This window comes from Capricornis sumatraensis, chromosome 2 (genome assembly GCF_032405125.1).
Source record: "Capricornis sumatraensis isolate serow.1 chromosome 2, serow.2, whole genome shotgun sequence".
Lineage (NCBI taxonomy): Eukaryota > Metazoa > Chordata > Mammalia > Artiodactyla > Bovidae > Capricornis > Capricornis sumatraensis.
In genome coordinates this window covers 100,068,124-100,093,846 of record NC_091070.1, presented here as the reverse complement: position 1 = coordinate 100,093,846, position 25,723 = coordinate 100,068,124, and the positions used below count along the sequence as shown (strand labels likewise).

General features: G+C 42.2%; 1 protein-coding gene across 1 annotated transcript in view; it reads left to right on the top strand.

Annotated features, from left to right (window-relative positions):
- The first annotated feature begins 23,863 nt into the window (after positions 1-23,863).
- MCC (MCC regulator of WNT signaling pathway) overlaps positions 23,864-25,723 on the top strand; it is a 305,622-nt gene continuing 303,762 nt past the window's right edge. Inside the window, exon 1 of the mRNA XM_068964248.1 lies at positions 23,864-23,920. Within this exon, the coding sequence (XP_068820349.1) occupies positions 23,864-23,920 (57 nt within the window). The remainder of the gene's footprint in view (positions 23,921-25,723) is intronic.

The window sequence follows — 25,723 nt, the reverse complement described above, 5'->3', positions numbered from 1 at the left end:
GTAAAGTATGTAGCGGAGTGCCTTAAAAAATGAATGTACTAAAAATATAGCTATTCCCCAGCTAACTCAACTCTTTAGGCCTTCATCACTTATATCTAATTTCCTTCGCAAATCTATCTCACTCCATCTCCCAACGGTGCAGTATCAATAGTTGAAAATCATCTGGTCTCCACCTCTTTATAATTGGTTTGCTTCCCTTTTGCCCTTGTATGATTTATACAGCACTTAGGCCTCCCTATGCATCTTGTGATATTTAAGCTGTATAAAATCTTATGCCTATAGACTGTGAATAAGAAGGCTGAAATTAGATTCTGATCATATTTCTCCTTTGGATATTCACAAAGTGGCTATACAGTTTTTGGGTCCCCTGGGTGTTGTGAGATAGCCAGCTTAATAGTATACCTTTCCCCATTTGCATCATCGTTAGCCCATCCACACTGGCATTGTTGAAGACATGTGGATTGTGTTAAAATTTACATGGTCGTATGCTACCATCTCATTTTTAAACTCTATTTGTGGAATGAAGTTTTCATGGAAAACATTTTGCTATAGAGTTGTGAATGTGCTTAGGAAGATTTGTGTCATACATCATGACAGCTCTTTCCCTATCATTGCCACATGCACTTGCCTCCTTATTTGAAGCGCCTTCTTTAGCATCTGCCATGCACATCCCTTTTTGGTATTCTTTTTCATGAAGACAACTGCTGGTACACCTGTATATGTTTGAGTGATAGCACATTTGATTAAATAGACATGCCCATTAGAATGACATATGCTGAAATAAATCTCCCAGTGTGTATTTTAAGATAACACAATAAACTCACTTTTGAGTTTATCAGCAAACTCAGAAATTGCAAGTTGACCCAAGAGTCTGTTAATTCCACATATGGCCCATTCCGTGAAGGGAGATGTTTGAATACAGTTTTGTTTTGTTTTGTTTTTTAAAGTGGGTTAGCTGACAGAAAATTTAATTCATATGCTAAAGTGTGTCAGGCAGCTGAGTGCCAGCATTTGGTTCATCATTAGCTTAAATTGTGGGTTTAATCAAGTTCCTTCACTTAATCTGCATGTTTGTGTTCAAAACCTAGCATCCTGCTTTAAGGAAAAGCCTACCTTTTATTTCTTTTGGATAGTCCCCAGTTTCCTGAAATCTGATGAAAACAGCCAGTGAAGTGAATCTAATTTGTGTGGTTGAATACTGAGGAGGAATCAGGGAGACCGCATGGAGTGTTGCTTTCATTAAAATAGCTTTGTCCAAGAAGACATTTTCACCATAATCTTGCATCTGTTCCAGTCTTATTTCCATTTTGCTCTTCTTATGTTTAAAAGGAATGCTATTAAAATGAAAACTTGGTTTTAGAAGTGTGTGTGTGTATATATATATATATTTAGGATCAAGGCAGCGGATTGGGTTGAATGCTGTTATTCAACAGATTTTGCATGTTTGCCATGGAATGAGAAAGCAATTCAGTGTACCCTCTTTGATACAAAGCCAGCACGTGTAATGGAGTTTATTTGTTCAGAGCTGGGCATCAGGTGTAATAGAATTATGCAGTATGTTTATGTGACCCTAGCTTTTATATCCCCGTAGTTGCTCATTCATTCATTTTTCAGATATAAATTAAAAAGTGGAGATTGTAGATTAGATGTGCCAGGGCTCATGTGGGCTATGTGAAATGTAGGTTCTCTCACTCTTGGAACTTACTGAATCATGACAGAAATATAAATTAGCTCTTAGAGCAATTTTCAACCTTTACAAGAATTCATTTCCAATAAGAGGAGACAGTTGCCTCTGCTTAAAGATGAGGCCTGGAAATTTATCTTTTCTCTTGTTCTTGTTTTTTGTTATTGTTGTTTTAATTCAGTTAGCAATGCAAAGACTTTAAGTAATATTCTCAAGTTACCTCTGTAACCTTTCAACTGTAAATTATCACTGATATTAAGTAGATTCGCCCACTGGGTAGAAGAACCATCTTTGAGAGTACGCTTTGTTCCCAGGAGCAGCTAGGTATTAATACATCACAGGAGAAAGAATCCAGTCATCCTAATCAATCTTCTGTCATTTTTTTCTAAAGGTCAAAAGAAGAGCATTTGACCTCTCTGGATGCTATCAAAATTACTTACATACGTCAGCTTTGACCTTCTAAACTAGCTTTGTGCCATAGAATTTACTATTAAGTTGAACTATTTAAAACGGATGCTGTTTAGTTGGTTAATAAAGTTTATTTGGTTAATAAAGTTTAACCAAATACCTATAAGTTGTTGAGCACTCACTAGATATAAATAATTGTAATCAGCATAGGAAGAATATTCTCTGACTAACAAAAAAAGGCACAGTACCTTTGGGAACTGCTATTGAAGGAAAGTTTGCTGACACGGATATTGTTAGGAATTTGGGAATTTCCTAGCAGGGATGAGGACATAGGAATGAATGCACCAGAGCCGAGTTTTGGGTTTTATAATTTAACATCTTCTAATCCTCACCTTAAAAGAGCCTCTTCCAATAATAAGAATCACCAACGTTATTTCCAAAGAACATGAATACTGAATAGAGCTTATAATCTATTTCTTTTAAAAAGTTTTTTATTGCGTGGTAGAGAACAAAGCTCACTTGCAGATTAAATCTGCAAACAGGGGGAAAGTTAAAATCAGAGACTATCATCAAGGCCAAAATGAGCCAAACATTTGGAAGAGAACTGAGAAGGTCCTGCAGAACATTCATACTGACTCGTTGAAGCGAACATAATGGCCCAGCGGGACCAAATGTATTGAGTTCAGAGTCCCGGTGAGGCACTTTCCTGGTCTGCTCATATGATCACTCAGCACCACTCAGAACGTTCTAGTACATGCTGTGTGGGGCTGAGCAAAACAATTCTCTCAGATGGTACTGCTGGCACCCGCAGCCCTCAGGTGCCCTCTTTCAGGAAAACAGTGTCCCCATAAAAATCTTTAGGACACAGAGTTACTCAATTGTCCAACCTTCATTCTCAAGTCCATCCATGTTGTAATCAGGAAAATGGCCCTTTGTTTGCCTATTGTATCATTTTAAAAGGCCACCTGCAAGGAGGTCAAACCAGTCCATCCTAAAGGAAATCAATCCTGAATATTCATTGGAAGGACTGATGCTGAAGCTGAAGCTCCAATATTTGGCCACCTGATGTGAAGAACCAACTCATTAGAAAAGACCGTGATGCTGGGAAAGATTGAAGGCAGGAGGAGAAGAGTGACAGAAGGGTGACAGAGGATGAGATGGTTGGATGGCATCACTGACTCAATGGACATGAGTTTGAGCAAACTCTGGAAGATGGTGAAGGACAGGGAAGCCTGGTGTGCTGCAGTCCATGGGGTCGCAAAGAGTCGGACATGACTGAGTGACAACAACAACAAAAAGGCATAATGAAGGCACATGCTCTTTTGATTTTATTCCATCTTTTTTCCTGGAAGAGGGAAGATTCTTATATGACCCTCTTTTCAAGCTTTGAGAGAATCTAAAATATCTGTTTTGAAATACACATGTCTTCTTGCATACTATGGTTTCCACTAGAGGATGCACAAAAACATCCCAAACAATAGGAATCCAAGAAAATATGTGACTTCTGAATTGATCTATAACTTCTGGATTTGGGGATGGGCTTCCACACAGGAAGGTACCCTGGATCTCTCCCCCTTGCTCACCTCCCATTTCTAGGTTGTCTCCAACCCAGCTATGCACTCAGCCATCAGTGTCAATAAACTTTCAGGTCAGAATAGAAACTATAATTTTCTCAAGCACATCTTACTTCCCGTGTGTATAATTTGGCCCCTGGAGATATAGATATTCTTTCTCTACACATCTAAAACACATTGTCCATGTACCTCTGGGCCAGCAAGTGTGTCTCTTTTTCATGTCTACCTCCCCTACTAGATGGTGAGCAGATCAAGGAAAAGACACCTCTGTTTGTGTCTCTCCAGGACCTATTAGATTGCTCAGCTCAGGCTCATTTATTCATTTTATCTCAGAATCATATATACATTCTAAATTGGAGCCTCTTAATCTGAAAGATGATGCTGTGAAAGTGCTGCACTCAATATGCCAGCACATTTGGAAAACTCAGCAGTGGCCACAGGACTGGAAAAGGTAAGTTTTCATTCCAGTCCCAAAGAAAGGCAATGCCAAAGAATGCTCAAACTACCCGACAATTGCACTCATCTCACACACTAGTAGAGTAATGCTCAAAATTCTCCAAGCCAGGCTTCAGCAATACGTGAACCGTGAACTCCCTGATGTTCAAGCTGGTTTGAGAAAAGGCCGAGGAACCAGAGATCAAATTGCCAACACCCGCTGGATCACCGAAAAGCAAGACAGTTCCAGAAAAACATCTACTTCTGCTTTATTGATTATGCCAAAGCCTTTGACTGTGTGGATCACAATAAACTGTGGAAAATTCTGAAAGAGATTGGAATACCAGACCACCTGACCTGCCTCTTGAGAAACCTATATGCAGGTCAGGAAGCTATAGTTAGAACTCGACATGGAACACCAGACTGGTTTCAAATAAGAAAAAGAGTATGTCAAGACTGTATATTGTCACCCTGCTTATTTAACTTATATGCAGAGTACATCATGAGAAATGCTGGGCTGGAAGAAGCACAAGCTGGAATCAAGATTGCTGGGAGAAATATCAATAACCTCAGATATGCAGATGACACCACCCTTATGGCAGAAAGTGAAGAGGAACTCAGAAGCCTCTTGATGAAAGTGAAAGAGGAGAGTGAAAAAGTTGGCCTAAAGCTCAACATTCAGAAAACTAGGATCATGGCATCTGGTCCCATCACTTCATGGGAAATAGATGGGGAAACAGTGGAAACAGTGTCAGACTTTATATTTTGGGGCTCCAAAATCACTGCAGATGAGACATGAAATTAAAAGATGCTTACTCCTTGGAAGGAAAGTTATGACCAATCTAGTTAGCATATTCAAAAGCAGAGACATTACTTTGCCAACAAAGGTCCATCTAGTCAAGGCTATGGTTTTTCCAGGGGTCGTGTATGGATGTGAGTGTTGGACTATGAAAAAAGCTGAGTGCTGAAGAATTGATGTTTTTGAAATGTGGTATTGGCAAAGACTCTTGAGAGTCCCTTGGACTGCAAGGAGATCCAAGCAGTCCATTCTAAAGGAGACCAGTCCTGGGTGTTCATTGGAGGGACTGATGCTAAAGCTGAAGCTCCAATACTTTGGCCACCTCATGCAAAGAGCTGACTCATTGGAAAAGACCCTGATGCTTGGAGGGATTGGGGGCAGGAGGAGAAGGGGACAACAGAGGATGAGATGGCTGGATGGCATCACCGACTCGATGGACATAAGTTGGAGTAAACTCTGGGAGTTGGTGACAGACAGGAAGGCCTAGCGTGCTGCGATTCATGAGGTCGCAAAGAATCAGGCACGACTGAGTGACTGAACTGAACTGAATAAAGGTTCATTGAATAAATGACTGAATAAATGATATCCTTGTTTTAAAGCTAGCTTGAAAAATTCATGGGCAAATTACAATGGGTTTGTGTGAGAAACTTCATACCCACTCCAAAGCTAGGTAGCCACAGGAGAGGAACCACTATTTTTGCCATATTATAACCACTCAGTAGTTCACACAGTTGTTTCAACCAAATCTCAAACCCTTTGAGTGTTCTACAAGGCTGTCTGCTTGCTCCAGTCACTGCCTGTCAGTCTGGCCTCATTGCTTTTCATTCTCTTCTTTCTTGCCATGTTCCAGCCATACTGTTCTTACAGTGACTCAAAGTCTGAACTACTTCCCTGCAAGCCTTTGCACAGGCCACTCCAGTGACCAAAACAACTCTTACCCGCTCTGCACCTAGTTAATTTCTGCGCGCCCTTTAGATCTTTGCTTACGTGTCTCTTCCTTAAAGAAGTGTTCTTTGACCTCCCCTCCCTACCCAGTCTAGGCTGGATCCAGTTTTCATGTGCTTTTGTTTCTGTATTTGTGTCCTTCAGAACACACACTTCAGCTTGTGAATTCATGATCATTTTTATGATTAAGTGGTATGTCACTTATCTGTTGCCACATAATGCTGTGTAATGAAACACCACAAAATCTCATTGGCAGTCAACAATGTGTCTATTGCTCATGTACTTGGAGTCAGCTGCAGGCTGGCAGGGCAACTGTTGTTCTTAGCTCTAGCAGCTAGATTTGCTCATATATCTGGGGGTGGGATCAGCCGGGTGACTGCTGTTCTGAGCCTCCGTTTGGGTGATGGGGACAAGTGCTCACATGTCTGTTATCCTTCAGAAGGCAGCCTCAGGCATCTCTTGTCAGTGGAAGATGCACAAGAGGAGACAGGAAGGCCTCTTGAGGTGGCATGGGCACACCGTTACGCATGGCTTATTCTAGTGGGCCCAGATTGAGTTACACGGACAAGTCCAGAATGGGGGTTGATGGGGTAGGGGTCACTGCAACGTTATAGACAAAGACATGTTTCCAAGGAGTCGTGAAGATGAGGCGCCACCTTTGTGTTCTATCACAGTGTGACTCTGGGATCAATTGAGGGCAGCTATGGCATCTCTTGATATTTCTCCTGGCAATCTTGATTCCAGCTTGTGCTTCATCCAGCCCAGCATTTCTCATGATGTATTCTGCATATGAGTTAAATAAGCAAGGTAACAATATACAGCCTTGACATACTCTTTTTCCAGTTTGGAACCAGTCTGCTGTTCCATGTCTGGTTCTAACTATTGCTTCTTGACCTGCATACAGACTTCTTAGGAGGCAGGTCAGGTGGTCTGGTATTCCCATCTCTTTAAGAATTTTCCAGTTTGTTGTGATTCACACAGTCAAAGGCTGTAGTCAATAAAGCAGAAGTAGATGTTTTTCTGGAACTCTCTTGCTTTTTCAATGATCAAACAGATGTTGGCAATTTGATCTCTGGTTGCTGTGCATTTTCTAAATCCAGCTTGAACATCTGGAAGTTCTCAGTTCCCTGTGCTATACAGTAGGTCCTCACTACTTATCTGTTTTACATATAATAGTGTGTATCTGCTTTCTGAATGTTGAGTTTTAAGCCATCTTTTTCCAGTAGTCATGTATGGATGTGAGAGTTGGACTATATAAAAGTTGAGCACCAAAGAATTGATGCTTTCGAACTGTGCTGTTGGAGAAGACTCTTAAGAGTCTCTTGGACTGCAAGGAGATCCAACCAGTCCATCCTAAAGGAGATCAGTCCTGGGTGTTCATTGGAAGGACTGATGTTGAAGCTGAAACTCCAATACTTTGGCCACCTGATGCAAAGAACCAACTCATTGGAAAAGACCCTGATGCTGGGAAAGATTGAAGGCAGAAGGAGAAGGGGATGACAGTGGATGACATGGATGACATCACTGACACGATGGACATGAGTCTGACTAAACCCTGGGAGTTGGTGATGGACAGGGAGGCCTGGCATGCTGCAGTCCATGGGGTCGCAAAGAGTCAGACACGACTGACTAAACTAAACTGAACTGATGACATCTCCTTAGTCACCTTTATATTGCTAATACCTAGCAAGATGCATGAATATTGTAGTTGATGATTAAATATTTCTTGAATGTGAAAAGACATTAATTTGATGTCATTGTTAATTTGTCATGATTAATTTGATGTCATTTGATGTCATCTCAAGGTTCTAGAGAAATATTCACTTTTAAAGGAGGTTCCTGCCTTAAGATGAGTAAAAGAAATTATTTTTAAAATTGTTGTCCATTTCTTGCTCTTCAAATTCCCAAATTCCTCCAAATAACAGCTGTCTGCTCTTACGGTTAGTGTTTGGGTCCCAGGACATTCATTTCTGTCTCTATCATTGGTGCCAGATAATGAGGGGTGAAAAATAATTCAAAATTAAAAGAGTTAAGCATCAGCTGTGTGCAGAAAGGGGTAAAAAACTTAATATTGGGGGGATTTTCCTGGCGGTCCAGTGGTTGAGACTCCACACCCCCAATGTAGGGTAAGTGGGTTTGATGCCTGGTCAGGGAATTAGGATCCCACATGCCATGTATCGTGGCAAAAAAAAAAAAAAATTAATATTTTGGATGTGAGGTGATAATATGGGTGTTTTTTGATTAGTGTGGACAGTGGTCTTTTCATGTCTCCTCATGTAACATAGACTTTTATAAAACAGACTCTGAAGGGCCAAGAAGAGGCTGATGGTGCTTTCAAAGAGTTGTGTTCCTAATAACCAGGAAAATAAGTCAGATATTTTGGTTAGTTCTGGAACATGAAATCTTAAAAGGATCAATATGAGAAAGAAACACAAGCAGGAAGGAACTGTGCCAGAAAGGGCAACTGGCATTGTCCAGGATGTGGAACATTTGGGTTTCATATTCAGAGAGTGGTAAAGGGGATGCTGATTCAAATGCTGTTAGGAAATCCTTTGAGTACAGTCAGTGTTTAATGGAACCATGTAATTTGGTATCTATAATAACTTCAATATTTGATTCTGTCTTCACTTAATAAATATGACCTCTTTTCTCCAGGGGTAATATTCAAAATACCTGACAGTAGGGACCAGCCATAGCAATGGAGGGATATTCAAGAGCCCTTGATTGTCCAAGCATTAGTCCTGTGGCTGCTAAACGGTGGAGAGGTCTGGGGGTCTCTCGAGGTAGAAATGGGGCAGCCTAGGCACAGCTGTTCAGGGAGTAGGCACTCTCTGGTTTGGGGTGGTGGTTATTTACCAACTGAAACAGAATTGTTTCTGTTTTCTAATACTGACACAGCCATATGACTCCTGGTCTTCCCTTTACTTCAGTTCACCATTATACCCCTAAGCCTATTTTGGAGCCAGCAAGGCCAGAAATGGGAACGATTTCAGAGAAGAGGAAGATCAAGACCCAGACAGTAAGCATAGGCAAGCATGTAGAGAACTTGAAACCCACATACATTGTTGGTGGGAATGTGCAGTGGTGTGGCTATTTGGGAAACAGTTTAGTATTTCCAATGTGACTCAGCTGGTAAAAAATCTGCCTGCAATGCAGGAGACCTGGGTTCAGTCCCTGGGTTAGGAAGATCCCCTGGAGAAGGGAACAGCCACCCACTCCAGTATTCTGGCCTGGGGAATTCCATGGACTATCCATGGGTTGCAAAGAGTTGGACACGACTGAGCGACTTTGACTTTCACTTGGTACTTCCTCAAAATGTTAAACATAGAGTTTCCAAATTACCAAGCAGCTCCATCCCTAGGCATACACGTAAGAGAACTGAAAACATGTATACACAAAAACATGCTCACAGATGTTCATGACAACATGACAATTATTCATAATTGCCCCCAAAATGGAAACAAATATCCATCAACTGATGAATGGAAAAACACAATGTGATATGACCATGCAATGGAATATTATTTGGCAATAAAAAGGAATGAAATACTGATACATGTTACAAATCTTGAAAATATTATGCTAAGTGAAAAAGGCAGATATAAGGTGCCACGTATTTGTTTTATTCGTTTGTATGAAGTGTCCAGAATGGGCAAATCCGTAGAGACACAAAGTAAATTAGTGGCTGGGATGAAGAAAGGGCTAAAGACCTAGAAGAGGAGATGAAAGAGAAAGGAGCTGAAAATGATGCCAGAGTTATTTGACTGGAAACTGTGATTCCATTTACGGAAATGTACAAGCTCAATTTAACCTGGGTTTTGGTGGACCGTAATAAGTTTAGTTTTAGATGTGCTTTGTGGTGATGACAAGACTTAAAAGTGTCTGATAGTCACGTGAAAGAACATTAACTGGTGTATAAATAAAGGTTGTGGCTGGACATGCCAATTAAAGAGCACTTTCTCAGAAGGGAAAGTTTGAACTCACGTGGCAATCTTTTTTTTTCTCTCAGCATGGCAATCTTGCAGAACAATTGAGGATGGCAAGGCGTCTGCCTACAATGTGGGAGACTGGGTTCGATCCCTGGGTTGGGAAGATCCTCTGAAGAAGGAAATGGCAACCCACTCCAGTACTCTTGCCTGGAAAATCCCATGGACAGAGGAGCCTGGTAGGCTACAGTCCATGGGGTCACGAAGAGTCAGACACAACTGAGCAACTCCACTTTGTCTTGGTCTTGAGAGAGGGAAGGTGACTTATCAAGACAGGCAGAGCCTGTTCCTTGTGGCTCAGAGTGCCCCTCTAGGAAATCTTTACCAAAATGCCCAGCCAGTCCCACTTGGTGGACTCGAAGCCCCGGGTGAAGGCTTTTCCCAGTCTGTCTCTTTGATCTTCCATCTTCATCTGTCAGCTTGGGACAATGACAGGAGAACTGCCTTCTTAGTCATAGGTCTGTGAGACATTATATTATATTAATTCCTTCTTTGCCCTTTTTGGGCAGCTGCTGCAACATATTCTAGCTAAAAGAGAAAAGGAATGATGCTGGTTTAGCCTCCCAAAGAGCTCCAGAAATAACAGTGGCAGGCATTTGGAATTCATTTAATCTAAGCAAGTTCTCCAAAATTTATACATCTATTTTCATGCATCTATTTAATATATATTTTTCTTTTTCCTTTCCAGGAGATTGCCATATTCAAGTACTCCTGGGAGGATTTAAGACCTTTTTTTTTTTTTTTTACTTCGTTGGATTTCCAAATCCCTAATCTCCCCTAATTATTTTTCCTTTCATAGAGAGTTTGTCGTTGTTCAGTCGCTAAGTCATGTCCAACTCTTTGCAACCCCATGAATTGCAGCACACCAGCCTTCCCTGTCCTTCACCATCTCCTAGAGTTTGTTCATACTCATATTCATTGGGTTAGTGATGCCAACCAACCATCTCGTCCTCTGTGACCCCCTTCTCCTCTTGGCCTTAATCTTTCCCAGCATGCAAGCCCCTGTGAATCTGAACTAGGAATTCCCCATTGATAATGTCAGGGATGATGATGCCAAGTGATTCTAGGCTAGTAGAATGCCTAGGCTGGGTGTGAGGCAGTCCATGAATGTAATTAACAAGATGAAAAACACCACAGGGGTATTTCCTGTGTTTGAGTGATATTTGTATTGAAAAGGCTGGTTTTTTGTTCTGTGTGTGAGGTTTAATCTGGAAATTGTTTTCAAGTATTTCCTTTCTTAGAGATTTTTTTATTTTTTCTTTTGTTTAAGTATAGTTGATTTACAGTGTTGTGTTAATTTCTGCTGTACAGCAAAGTGACTCAATTATACATATATATATATATACATTCTTTTTATGTTCTTTTCCATTATGGTTTATCACAGGATTTTGAATATACTCCCCTGTCCTGTACAGTAGGACCTTGTTGTTTATCCATCCTGTATATACTAGCTTGCATCTACTAACCCCAAACTCCCAACCCACACCTCCCCTTTGGCAACCACAAGTCTGTTTTCTGTGAATATAATTCTGTTTCATAGATAGGTTCCTCTGTGCCATACTTTATATCTAACGTATAAGTGACAGCATATGGTATTTGTCTTTCTGTTTCTGACTTCACTTAGCATGACAATCTCTAGTTCTGCCTATATGGCTGCAAATGGCATTATTTCATTCTTGTTTCTGTCTGAATAGTTTTCCATTGTATGCTGCTGCTGCTGCTAAGTCGCTTCAGTCGTGTCCGACTCTGTGTGACCCCAGAGACAACAGCTCACCAGGCTCTCCCGTCCCTGGGATTCTCCAGGCAAGAACACTGGAGTGGGTTGCCATTTCCTTCTCCATTCCATTGTATAAATGCACCATATCTTCTTTAGCCATTCATCTGTCAATGGACATTAGGTTGTTTCTGTGTCTTGACTATTGTGAGTAGTGCTGCTAGAATATTGGGGTGCATGTATTTTTTTGAATTACATGTTTTTTTCTAGATACAGCAGTAGGATTGCTGGATCATATGTTAATTCTATTTTTAGTTTTTAGAGGAACCTCCATACTGTTTTCCACAGTGGCTGCACCAGTTTACATTTCCACTGACAGTATAGGAGGGTTGTCTTTTCTCCACACATGGTCTGTTATTTATTGACTTTTGATGACCGTTCTGACTGTTGTGAGATGGTACCTCATTATAATTTTGATTTGCATTTCTCTAATAATTAGCAGTGTTCATCATCTTTTCATGTGCACGCGCCCATTGCTCATCTGTATGTCCTCTTTGGAAAAATATCTGTTTAGATTTTCTGCCCATTTTTCAATTGGGTTTTTGCTGTTGTTGTTGAGTTGTATGAACTCTTCACGTATTTTGGAAATTAAGCCCTAGTCAGTCCCATCATTTACAAATATTTTCAGTCTGTAGGTTGTCTTTCATTTTGCTTATAGTTTTCTTTATTGTACAAAACTTGTAGGTTTGATTAGGTCCTATTTGTTTATTTTTGGTTTTATTTCTATTGCTTTGGGAGACTGACTAAACATTGGTATGATTTATGTCAGAGAATGTTTTACCTATGATCACTTCTAGGAGTTTTATGGTGTCATGTCTTATGTTTAAGTCTTTAAGCCATTTTGAGTTTATTTTGGGGTATTGTGTGAGAGTGACCTCATTGATCGGACATTGCAACTGTCCAAATTTCCCAACATTACTTGCTAAAGAGACTATCTTTTACCCAATATATGTTCTGGGCTCCTTTCTTGAAGTTTAATTGACCATAAGTGTGTGGAATTTTCTTAGCAAATTTTAAACACAGATGAACCAAATTATCTGCTGCAGTCCCTCTATTTCACAGCAGTAAGTCACTGAATCTACAAGCAATATACCTGATTTCATAAACAGTAAGGTAAAGACCCAGAACGATGGAACAGTTATCCATTTAGGGAGGGGTCCACAGTACTAACAACATAAAATCTGTAATCTTAGCTAAGGGATTCCAAGATAAGTTGACTGAAGGGGCATAATAAAGGGAGAAAAGCTCAGAAGTAGAAGTTAAGACACGTTCATGATCTCATCAGATGGTTCAGTCGCAGTGAGACTTTGGGCAAAATGCTTCTCAAATGTTATCTCCATGTGCTCTTTCAACTTTTTTACCTTCTCAGTACAGTTCAGTTCAGTTGTTCCGTTGCGTCCAACTCTGTGACCCCATGGACTGCAGTACGCCAGTCCTCCCTGTCCATCACCAACTCCCGGAGTTTACTCAAACTCATGTCCACTGAGTCAGTGATGGTATCCAACCATCTCATGCTCTGTTGTCCCCTTCTCCTCCCACCTTCATCTTTCCTAGCATCAGGGTCTTTTCCAATGAGTTGGTTCTTTGCATCAGGTGGCCACACTATTGGAGTTTCAGCTTCAGCATCAGTCCTTCCAATGGATATTCAGCACTGATTTCCTTTAGGATGGACTGGTTTGATCTCCTTGCAGTCCAAGGGACTCTTAAGAGTCTTCTCCAACACCACAGTTCAAAAGCATCAATTCTTCAGTGCTCAGCCTTCTTTATAGTCCAACTCTCACATCCATACATGACTACTGGAAAAACCATAGCTTTGACTAGACGGGCCTTTGTTGGCAAAGTAATGTCTCTGCTTTTTAATATGCTATCTAGGTTAGTCATAACTTTTCTTCCAAGGAGTAAGCATCTTTTAATTTCATGGCTGCAGTCACCATCTACACTGATTTTGGAGCCCAAAAATATAAAGTCTCTCAATGTTTCCCCATCTATTTGCCATGAAGTGATGGGACCAGATGCCATGATCTTCGTTTTCTGAATGTTGAGTTTTAAGCCAACTTTTTCCACTCTCCTCTTTTACTTTCATCAAGAAGCTCTTTAGTTCTTCTTTACTTTCTGGTGTAAGGTTGGTGTCACCTGCTTATCTGAGGTTATTGATATTTCTGCTGGCAATCTTGATTCCAGCTTCTGCTTCATCCAGTCCAGCATTTCTCATGATGTACTCTGCACATAAGTCAAATAAACAGGGTGACAAGATACAACTTGACGTACTCCTTTTCCTATTTGGAACCAGTCTGTTGTTCCATGTCCAGTTCTAACTGTTGCTTCCTGACCTGCATACAGATTTCTCAGGAGGCAGGTCAGGTGGTCTGGTATTCCTGTCTCTTTAAGAATTTTCCACAGTTTGTTGTGATCAAAGTCAAAGGCTTTGGTTGTAGTCAGTAAAGCAGAAGTAGACATTTTGGGGGAATTCTCTTGCATTTTCAATGATTGAATAGATGTTGGCAATTTGATCTCTGGTTTCTCTGCCTTTTCTAAATCCAGCTTGAACATCTGATTCAGGTATTGTTAAAGCCTGGCTTGGAGAATTTTGAGTGTTATTTTTGCTAGCATGTGAGATGAGTGCAATTGTGCAATAGTCTGAGCATCCTTTGGCATTGCCTTTCTTTGGGATTGGAATGAAAACTGACCTTTTCCAGTCTTGTGGCCACTGCTGAGTTTTCCAAATTTGCTGGCATATTGAGTGTACCACTTTCACAGCATCATCTTTTAAGATGTGAAATAGCTCAACTGGAATTCATCACCTCCACTAGCTTTGTTCGAAGTGATGCTTCCTAAGGCCCACTTGACTTTGCATTCCAGGATGTCTGGTCTAGGTAAGTGATCACACCATAGTGATTATCTCGGTCATGAAGATCTTTTTTGTAGAGTTCTTCTGTGTAATTCTTGCCACCTCTTCTTAATATGTTCTGCTTCTGTTAGGTCCATACCATTTTGGTCCTTTATTGAGCCCATCTTTGCATGAAATGTTCCCTTGATATCTCTAATTTTCTTGAAGAGATCTCTTGTCTTTCCCATTCTATTGTTTTCCTCTATTTCTTTGCACTGATTGCTGAGGAAAGTTTTCTTATCTCTCCTTGCTATTCTTTGGAACTCTGCATTCAAATGGGTATATCTTTCCTTTTCTCCTTTGCCGTTAGCTTCTCTTCTTTTCTCAGCTATTTGTAAGGCCTCCCAGACAACCATTTTGCCTTTTTGCATTTCTTTTTCTTGGGGATGGTCTTGATCCCTAACTCGTGTATAATGTGCTGAACCTCTGTCCATAGTTCTCCATTCATATTTTTACTTCCTAGTCACTATTCAATCCACACTAATCTAGCTACTATCTATTTCCACCACTTACTGAAATTGCTCCTCTCAAGGTCCCCAGTGATGTCCAATAGCAAAGGACACTTCTTTGTTGTCACTGTCTCAAACTCTCAGCAGCATTTCACATAGGTCACAACTTTCCTTGACACCCTGGTCTCTTGGCATCAGTGATGTCACATCTTCACTTTTTTCTTGATCTTCCTTGCTAGATTCTCTTCCTCTATCTTCTGGAAATACTGGAGCATCTCAATGATAATTCCTGGGGCTGCATCTTTGTATTGACTCTGTCCCTAGGTGATCCCCTGTGTTCTCGTGACTTTGAACATCAGCTCTAATCTATATGCTGCTGACTTCCAAATCCATTTGTCTAACTCAACTCTCCCCTGAAGCCCAAAGTCATTTATCCAACTGCTATTGGCATCCTTATGGATGTCAAATAGGAATCTCCAATTTAATGTATCTAAAAATAGAACCCTTGGATTTTGCTGGTGGTACAGTGGGTAAGATAATCACGATGGTGTGATCACTCACCTAGAGCCAGACATCCTGGAATGTGAAGTCAAGTGGGCCTTAGAAAGCATCACTATGAACAAAGCTAGTGCAGGGGATGGAATTCCAGTTGAACTATTTCAAATCCTGAAAGATGATGCTGTGAAAGTGCTCCACTCAATATGACAGCAAATTTGGAAAATTCAGCAGTGGCCACAGGACTGGAAAAGGTCAGTTTTCATTCCAATCCCCAAGAAAGGCAATGCCAAAGAATGCTCAAACTACCGCACAATTGCGCTCATCTCAAAATTCTCCTAGCCAGGCTTCAGCAATACGTGAATCGTGAACTTCCACATGTTCAAGCTGATTTTAGAAAAGGCAGAGGAACCAGAGATCAAATTGCCAACATCTGCTGGATCATGGAAAAAGCAAGACATTTCCAGAAAAACATCTATTTCTGCTTTATTGCCTATGCCAAAGTCTTTGACTGTATGAATCACAATAAACTGTGGAAAACTCTTCAAGAGATGGGAATACCAGATCACCTGACCTGCCTCTTGAGAAACCTATATGCAGGTCAGGAAGCAACAGTTAGAACTGGATATGGAACACCAGACTGGTTCCAAATAGGAAAAGGAGTACGTCAAGGCTGTAGATTGTCACCCTGCCTATTTAACTTATATGCAGAATACATCATGAGAAACGCTGGACTGGAAGAAGCACAAGCTGGAATCAAGATTGCCAGGAGAAATATCAATAACCTCAGATATGCAGATGACACCACCCTTATGGCAGAAAGTGAAGAGGAACTAAAAAGCCTCTTGATGAAAGTGAAAGAGGAGAGCGAAAAAGTTGGCTTAAAGCTCAACATTCAGAAAACTAAGATCATGGCATCTGGTCCCATCACTTCATGGGAAATAGATGGGGAAACAGTAGAAACAGTGTCAGACTTTATTTTGGGGGGCTCCAAAATCACTGCAGATGGTGAATGCAGCCATGAAGTTAAAGGACACTTACTCTTTGGAAAGTTATGACCAACCTAGATAGCATATTGAAAAGCAGAGACATTACTTTGCCAACAAAGGTCCGTCTAGTCAAGGCTATGGTTTTTCCAGTGGTCATGTATGGATGTGAGAGTTGGACTGTGAAGAAAGCTGAGCACCGAAGAATTGATGCGTTTGAACTGTGGTGTTGGAGAAAACTGTTGAGAGTCCCTTGGACTGCCAGGAGATCCAACCAGTCCATTGTAAGGGAGATCAGCCCTGGGATTTCTTTGGAAGGAATGATGCTAAAGCTGAAACTCCAGTACTTTGGCCACCTCATGTGAAGAGTTGAGTCATTGGAAAAGACTGTGATGCTGGGAGGGATTGGGGGCAGGAGGAGAAGGGGACGACCGAGGATGAGATGGCTGGATGGTATCACTGACTCGATGGACGTGAGTCTGAGTGAACTCCGGGAGTTGGTGATGGACAGGGAGGTCTGGCGTGCTGAGATTCATGGGGTCGCAAAGAGTTGGACACGACTGAGCGACTGAACTGACTGACTGACAGTGGGTAAGAATCGGCCTGAGCAGGCAAGAGACACAGGTTAGACCCCTGGTCCGGGAAGATTCCACAGTTTGCAGAGCAGCTAAGCCTGCGAGCCACAAGGATGAAGCCCGTGGGCCTAGAGCCTGTGCTCCACAACGAGAGAAGCCAGTACACTGAAAGGGGGAGCAGCCCAGCTTGCTGCTTAAGAGACTTGGACTCGAGAAAGTCCAACCACAGCAATGCCGACCCAGTGCAACCAAAAATAAATTAGTAAATTATAAAAAATAGAACCCTTGATTCCCTTAAACCTAGTCCTTCTCCACACCCAATTGTTCAACCCCCACATTGATCATCTGATTCCTCTCTTTGTTTCATTACCTCCATCCAGTCATTCGCTGAGTTTGGGTCAGTTTTACCTAAATAATGTATCTCAAGTTCATTCATTTTTCACCATCTTCATTGATTTTACTGAGTTTCAAGCCACAGGCATCCTCTGACAACCAGAATAGCTTTTAACAAGTTTATTTGCTCTACTGATTTTATGATGCCCAACCCATTCTTACATAAAGGCAAGATTGTCCTTTTTTGGCTTCTTTATTATGAAGATTTTCAAACATATGCAAGTGGACAGAAAGTAGCATGAGCTCCCATACATTGTCACCCAGCTTTAAGAGTTATCAATTCATGCCAGTCTGTTTCATTGAAAACCCCATTGATTTCCTTGCCTCCTTAGGATTTTGACACAAATCCCAACTATTGTATCATTTTATCCCTAAATATTTCATATATATATATATATATATATATAAGATAAAAACTCTAAGTAAACACAAGACTATTAAAATTTTAAAACATTAATTATTTAAAATTGCATAAAATATTCAAAAAGTATATTTCTGAATATCTCATAAGTATCATATTATTTTATTGTTGGTGTATTTGAGTCAAGATTCCAATAAGGAGCACATATTGCAACTGGTTGATATGGCTATAGGGTTCTCCTTCCATTAATATCTCATTCACTTGCTTTTTTCTCCCCCATTACAATTAACTTGTTTAAGAAACCAGATTGTCCTGTAGAGTGATGGTCTGAATTTGCTGATTGTATCTCTGTGGCTAATGTAACATATTCCTTCTGCTACGGTACCGCTAAAATGGATTCACAGGTGGTATTTTATTCTTCCATCAGAAGTCATGTGTTTGCATGTCTTGTGATGTTAGTAGCATTGCGCTTTATGCCTAAATGATTAATTCAGTAGATGTTGCAAAGTAGGGATATTCTATCAAGTTTTCATTTATTTGTAGGAATATTCATATAAAGGAGGAACTTTCTTTTGTCTACTTTTTAAAGTTTGTACAGGACTAGATTTACCTTTTAAAAACATAAATTGGATCATATCTTTGCCCTGCTTAAAGTCTTCATGTGATAGCTCTATGGCCAACACACACACACACTGCATGGGCTGGCTCCTCCTTCGTTCTTTCATCACATTCCATCGCAGTGTCTACCATTTTGTTGAAACTTGAATTAAAACTTGAAGGTTATTGGAAAGGTCAGCCCTTCTCTTCCTCAGGACTTTTGTACTTGCTCATCCTTCTGCCTAGTGGGCTCCTTCTTGACCTTCATGCGGAAATGAACTCACCTCATCAAGGCATTCTCTGGATACTTTATTGAAGGGGTCTGCTGTCCCTCATCATAGCTCCTGTTTAATTCGTTCATAGCATCCACCACAAGCTATAACTGTCTTCTTTATTTATGGATCATTTTCCGCCAAGAATGCCAGCTGTGTAAAAGCAAGAACTTTTCTGTGCCATACGGCACTGAATCCCAAAGCACGGCACGATGTCTGGCACACAGTGGGTGCTCGTCTTTTTAAGAACCGACACCACAAACCTGCTGCATAGCCTCACCTATATAAGTGGAAGGCAGGGATGAGCTAGGTGATTTTTTTTCCAGCATTGTCCTCTGAGGACAAAGAGACCAAGACAAACGTCATCTAGCTAAGTACTTCCTGAATGCTTTATATCATGCCACCTGGAGCAGATGTTTTCTGATGGGGCAGGCCACTAGGCTGGCTAGAGGCCTCAGCCTGGGACTCAGCCCTGGCTCCAGGCCTGGCTTGAAGACTGAGCAGAGCACTAGAGGAATTGAGTTAGGGAAAGCATTTTTGAACTCATGGGAGTGGGCTCATAGATTTAGGGCAGGAAATTCTTTTGAGTGTATGCTTTGAGGGTTCCCTGACTTTATTGACTCTCAGGGACCTAGAGGAGCGGGACTCCTTGCATCTCCACAGGGTTCTGAAGTCCCTTTTTCCCCTGGAAAGTCACTGTCTTCTTCAGGAAATCCCACCAGTTTTGCCCTATTTCAAAGCGTCCTCTTTTACAATGCAAATACTTTGGGCTTTCTTGAGATGATTATGAATATTTTTCACCTTCTTGTGAATTAGCTTTAATAGGATGCTTTCTTTCTAAAATCTGAGGACACTGACCCAGTTTCATTCTTATCTACAGCAATATTTTGATAGTAGAAATTACCAGCCTGATTCCTAACTAAGAGGAAAACAAACAAACAAAAAACCCACAAAACACTTAAACTATGCAAAACAAAACTTCATTTCATGGAGTCTTAGATTGGAAGAAAAATGATTTGGACTCTCCCTGACTACATGAAGCTATACTCTACATGCCACTGGCTTTCAGTGTGGCCCACCAGCATTGAACCTATGCTGAACAAGTTCAGGGGAGAGGATATCAACTCCAATGTTCTCCGTGTCCTGACAGCTTACAGGCAGTTCTCTCGTCTTCTTGCTCCTTTTTTTTTTTTTTAATTTTATTCATTTATATACATTTTTGGCTTTGCTGGGTCTTCGTTGCTGCAAGAGGACTCTCTCTAGTTGCAGCCAGAGAGAAACAACTAGATTTTCCAGTGGCAGTGCACGCACTTCTCTTGTTGCAGAGCACAGACTTGAGGGCGCGTTGGCTTAATAGTTGTGATGCTTGGGCTTTGTTGCTTCGAGGCATGTGGAATCTTCCAGGACCAGAGATGGAACCTGTGTCCCCTGCATTGATTGGCAGGTGGATTCTTAACCCCTGGACCACCACGGAGGTCTGGTCTTCCTGTTCTTAAACCAAAATTGCTAAGTTCGCATTGGTTTTCATTACTGCTCCACAATCATACAGAGAAGTTGGATTGCTCTTCAAACAAATGCCATTCGTTATCATGTAACTGAAGTCTTCTCTTTACAAGTCTATAAATTCTCCAGCTCTCCCAACTGTTTCTGGGCTCTCCTGTTTCTGGAGAGCAACTGAAATCTCCTCCTCTCCAAGCCTACTTCAAAACTAAGCTCATGATTTTTGTCCTTGGCCTTTTCCTTCCCTCTTTTTTCAGGAACTTTGCTTCATCTTCCTTTCTTTCTGTATCTCCAGGGTTTCCCTTAGCCCCAGGCTACAGATATGTTTATTCTAGCTTCTTCTCAACATTGCTTACCTACCTGCAGAAACTATCGCATCTCTCGATTTCCCGTCACCATCAAATTTATGGAAAGCGTAGTACATGTTTACTGCCCCTAGTTCCTCTCCATTCCTTATGATAATCTGCAGTCTCCTGGGCTTGGTAGACATTTATCTTTGAAGGGCATTTAATGTCTTTGAAGTGCTCTTTGATTGTCTTCAAGCTTCTCTCCCATCTATAGCATGTAATATTGATGCTGTCCCTGCTATCTTGACATTTATTTCCCTTAGGCTCCCAGACTCAGAGTTTTCCTGGTAATCTTCCTATTTCTCTAACTGGCCTTCTCTACCATTTCTTCTTTTATTCTTTCCCCTTCACGAAAAAGACCTTATTGTCCTCAGGGCACTTCTCTTTTCTCTGTCCTATCTTGCTTGACAACCTAACCTGTTTCCACGGTTTTATTTATTATTCTAATAGGAGTAACACCAAAACCTCCATCTCCATCACAGCCTTGACTATCTCTCTAGCTCCATTTCAAGCTTCCTTCTAAACATTTTCACTTGAATATGCCACCTCAAACTTACGATATTCCAAATGTAGTTTCCTCCTTAACATATTTCTTCTCTGGAATACTTATTTTTGTTGAAAACACTGTTGAAAATCCGAGTCAGTCATGTTCTAGATCTACAAGTCATTTTAAGCTTTCTTCTTTCCACTACAGTTTCTGTTTACTGTCTTTCCAGTACTTACTTTCTTTTTTTACTATCTTACCATTTTTCCAAGAACCTCTTAAATCTGCCCACTCTGGTTCATATCCACTGACCAACTCAGCTCAGGCCTTTTTAGTCTTTTGCTGGATTGTTGGGATAGTCCTGCTGGCACATCCATTTCCTACCTCCAGTTTGCCACATTTACTGATGCCAGATTGTAGTGGAGTTTCAGCTAATGTGGGGATTAAGTATTACAATCATGTTTAACAAGAAAATCCCATGTAATCAACACAGCTTTTTAAAATGTCTTATATTGTCCATAAACTAGAATCTGCAGGCATATTGCTTCTTAATAAGTTCAACACTGCCAATTTTTCTTCCACTCTTGGAGCAAATCACTTTTCTTTTGGTTGCACACCAGATGAAGTCATCTGCTTGGCTTTAGGGGCCATCTAGTATGAAAAATATGTTTCTTTAAATACCAGAATCATACTCAATATTAGTCTACTTGAATTCATGGTAGTTACTCATGAGTGTGATACAAATCCACTGGAATGTCTAAAAAAGCACAGGTCTAATCCTATTATTTCTGTGCTCAAAAACCCATAGAGGCATTTTTCCCCCATTGCCAATCAGAAGGCCCATTTCTTTAGCCTGGCTCTCAAAACTGTCCATGATCCGGTGGCTTTAACTCACTCATCTAATCCAGGTTCCATTCCAGAATGGAACACCTGCCATTCCCCACACATGCTTTGCACATTCCAGTCTCCACCCACCCTTTCTCCCTTCGTGGGCCCACATCCTGGGATACTTTCTCCTCACTCTGCATCTCTGAGGGGCTCAGCCATTCTTCACAGATCAGTAGATCTTCATTTGTCCTGCTTTTATGGCAAGTATCCATTTAGAATAGTCATTTCTGCTTATGTTTTATGAGACGGCAAACACGTTATGGGCAGGGTTAGTGCTTGAGTCTAATATATATTTTTATATTCTTTTACCACCATTTCCATCTTCAGGGACACAGTTTTCAACAGGTTTTAATGAATAAATAAGTAAAATAATGTGGCTTCCCAACCAGTCCCCATGCAGAAGAGCTTCTCTTAATGTGCTCTAGTCTGACAGTGCCCCCAAAAAGCTGTCAACTCTTCCTCATCCCAGTAGTGTCTTCATTAGGCAATGAATGAACTCAGGAAGAAGGCATGTAGGTAAGAAGATCTAGGCAAATAGTCAAGTTCTTTGCTTCTTCCTAAAGAGCAAAATAAACATCCTATTTGGTTTGAAAAAAAAATTAGGCCTTAGAAATTAACAATACAATGTCTTTTTCATAGCTTCAGGAAATGCCAAAGTCTGTCACTGGGGATGGCGACATTTTGTTCCCATTGTGTAGAAAGTGACTGATGAGGCAGGCCTCTTAAGCCATCCTGCAGACCTACTGTTAAAGGAGCAGAACATTTTTAGGTGCATGTCAAGTTCAGTGGGCTTTAACCTTTACACAGAGAGAACTCCGAGCCCCCTCCTCCAACACACAGAGGGATATTTTCACCTCTGAGAAAGGCAGGGCCACAGGGGAGCTCTTGACTCCAGGAGTCCGCGTACAACAGCTTCTTGAATCTTTTCGGATTTGTACTACAAACCCTAGAAATATGAATCTCGCGCCGCTCAGGTGACCTGTAAGATTTTTAAGGAAGGTCTGGGGGTTAAAGTGGATGGGAAATGTAATATTTTTAAGGACTGTCTTGAGGGTTGGAGAGGATGGGAAATTTGAGTGTGTCTTTCATCCTTTATGTGATGGAGGTCTGTCTACCAAAGAAAGAGAGAGAGAGTCTGACAGTGAATTTACACCTTCTGTGTCGACTTTAGACTGATCGGGGAAATGACAACGCCACACTTCTGTAAAGAGCTGCCTTGTCTTGAACTTCTTAGATTTTGGAAAGTGGCTACTAGGAGGGAAGTTTCATGTTTTTTAATTCTGCTGCACAGTTGCTCAGGTGGCTTTTCCCGTTTCTTTTCTTCTGCTAGACCTGGGTCCTGTAGTTACCATCGCAGAGAGCTCGCTGGAAGAATGTTTGCTCTCTAGGCAAGATCTCCTCTGCTCGGTCTCCTCCCTTTTTTTCTCTTTCTGGCCCCGCCTCCTCCGCTTACCCCGTAGGCAGCAGCTAGACAGCTGTATTCAATCAGAAAACACTTACAACTCCAGACGATTCAAACGGGAAACTTCGCCGCGAAGTGCAGCAGCGCTCCCGCTCTCTCCAGCTTTCTTTCCTTCCCCGGAACCCGAGGCTCGGATCCTCCTCGGCCCGCCGCCCTGGTTTCTTCGGAAACTAGCCGAAGCCCTGCAGGGAACAGGATCCTGCCGGAGGTACCCTCCCGCCCGGTCATGGGGGGCGCCCAGACCTCGTAAGAGAGGCGAGGCGGCGCCGAGGGTGGCAGTGCCCGGGTCCCCGCGCCGGCCCTGCCGCTGCGGCAGCTGCGAGCGCGCCACACCGCCCAGCCTCCTGCAGCAACGGCTCGTCCGTGAAACGCGAGCCGGCTCCGTGCCTTCTAGGAGTGCCTGCATCCTTCGTTTGGGCTTCACCACTGTCCTGTGTGAAAATGGCTGTCTAGACTGAAATGTGCCAGAAGGGACCAAGCAGTGGATACCCAGCCTGCTAAAGCAACTCGTCAGTTCCGAGACCTAGAGGAGGAGGAGCTCTCGCCTCTGAAAAGTGCAGTCATGAATTCTGGAGTTGCCATGAAATATGGAAACGACTCCTCGGCCGAGCTGAGTGAGGTAAGAAACAGCTGAGGTCAGGAGCTCTGGTTTCTTAGGCATTCGCTTTGCTACACCACCTCCCCCCGCTCCCCATCTCTCACTTCCCTACACGCCACCGCCTTGCGCTCCCAGTCTGGAGGCAGCGCAATTAAAGATTAATAGATTTTCTGGATCTTGTTTTAACTTGTTGTGCTGCTCAGGAAATGAGCTGAACTGGCTTGATGTTTCGGTCTGAAAGGGGTGTCTTAGGAAACAAGCTCGCACCAAAGCGTTTTACTCCAAACGCTAAAGCGCTTTACTCTCCGTGGTCTGGGTCCCCGGTCCCTTCCCACCACCCTTCCTCCGGTGGCACGTACCACATTCGCTTTCGTAGTCGGCAAAATACACGGGGGTCCCAGCTGAGCTCAGTCTGACGGTAAGTAATTTGGTGAGGCCGGGGGGCTTGTTGGAGCCCGGAGCCTGCCACTGGCTCCCACGTGTGCTGCAATTCAGGCAAGGTGGTCTTTCCTTGGAGGAAACTAATGACCCGCGCTGGGAAGGGGAGTGGAGAGGAAACACATCAAAGCGACTTAGAACTTTATTTCCTGCCCGGGACTGGACTCCTGAGTCTTTGAGGCAAGCACATTTGCAATTCCCGGCCCCCGCAATAACAAATCCACTTGAGTGTTGGAGACCAGCTTTGAAATTAAAGCTTCATGAAACGGTATGCAGATATATGAGTGGTCAGATGCTGGAGGCCACCTTTTTTGATGACTTTAGGGATGCATCTGGCACACGCCAACCCCCATCCCCCATCTCCCAGGCTTTGAATACCTGGAAAGTGGTGATGGGAAACCTACAGAACTGGATGCTCAGAAGAGAGGAGGAAGTGTCTGTGTGATCCGCATCTACAGCAGGAGGCTTGGTGGCTGTGGATTTTCCTCTTATCATCCCTGAGCCATTTTGGGGCAAAACAGTCTGTGCTTCTTGAGTATGGCTGGAGAGAGCAAAGGGGAAGAAAAGGAACCAAGTAAATAACAGCCGGAAGGCAGATAGAGGTGATGTCAGGTTACCAGCTGTGAAGGGAAAATGAAAGGATGGAGCCCTCTCTAGGGATGAGGGCTGGTGCTGGGGAAGCACAGGCGGTGTAGAAGGGGGAAATCTGAGGAGGTCTGAGGCCCGTATCCAGCAGGGAGGACAGCTGGCCCCTGCCTGGTGCTCTAAGTGTTTGGGTGCTGAGTTGTCCCAGCTCCCGTTTGAAGCAGCATTGTGAGATGTTGGCCAAATGAGGTAAAGGCCTTTCTTAATCCCCATGGTTTTCCCTGTGATGTAGACGCTAAAAGTGAGGGCTTCACTTAAAAACGGGAGGTAGGGGAAGAGGTTCAAAGACCCAAGTGATTTTTGCCAATTTTACATGTCGGGAGAGGTTTCACATCTAAAGTAGAACCCACAACCCACTCCACTAATAGCACTGTTTAAGGAGAAGCCTTTGACGTGTCTTCGAAAGCCATGTAAGATAAGAAACCAAGATACTCACTGACTCAGAGAGCGAACTTACGGTTGCTGAGGGGAAGGGATAGTTAGAGTTTGGGATGGACATGTACACACTGCTATAATTAAAATGGATAACCAATACGGACCTGCTGTGTAGCACAGGGAACTCTGCCCAGTGTTATGTGGCAGCCTGGATGGGAGGGGAGTTTGGGGGAGAATGGATACATGTATATGTATGGTTGGGTCCCTTCCCTGTTCACCTGAAATTAACATTGTTAATTGGCTGTACCCCAATACAAAATAGAAAGTTTAAAAAAAAATTAAGAAATGAGAGGCATGTATCTTGCA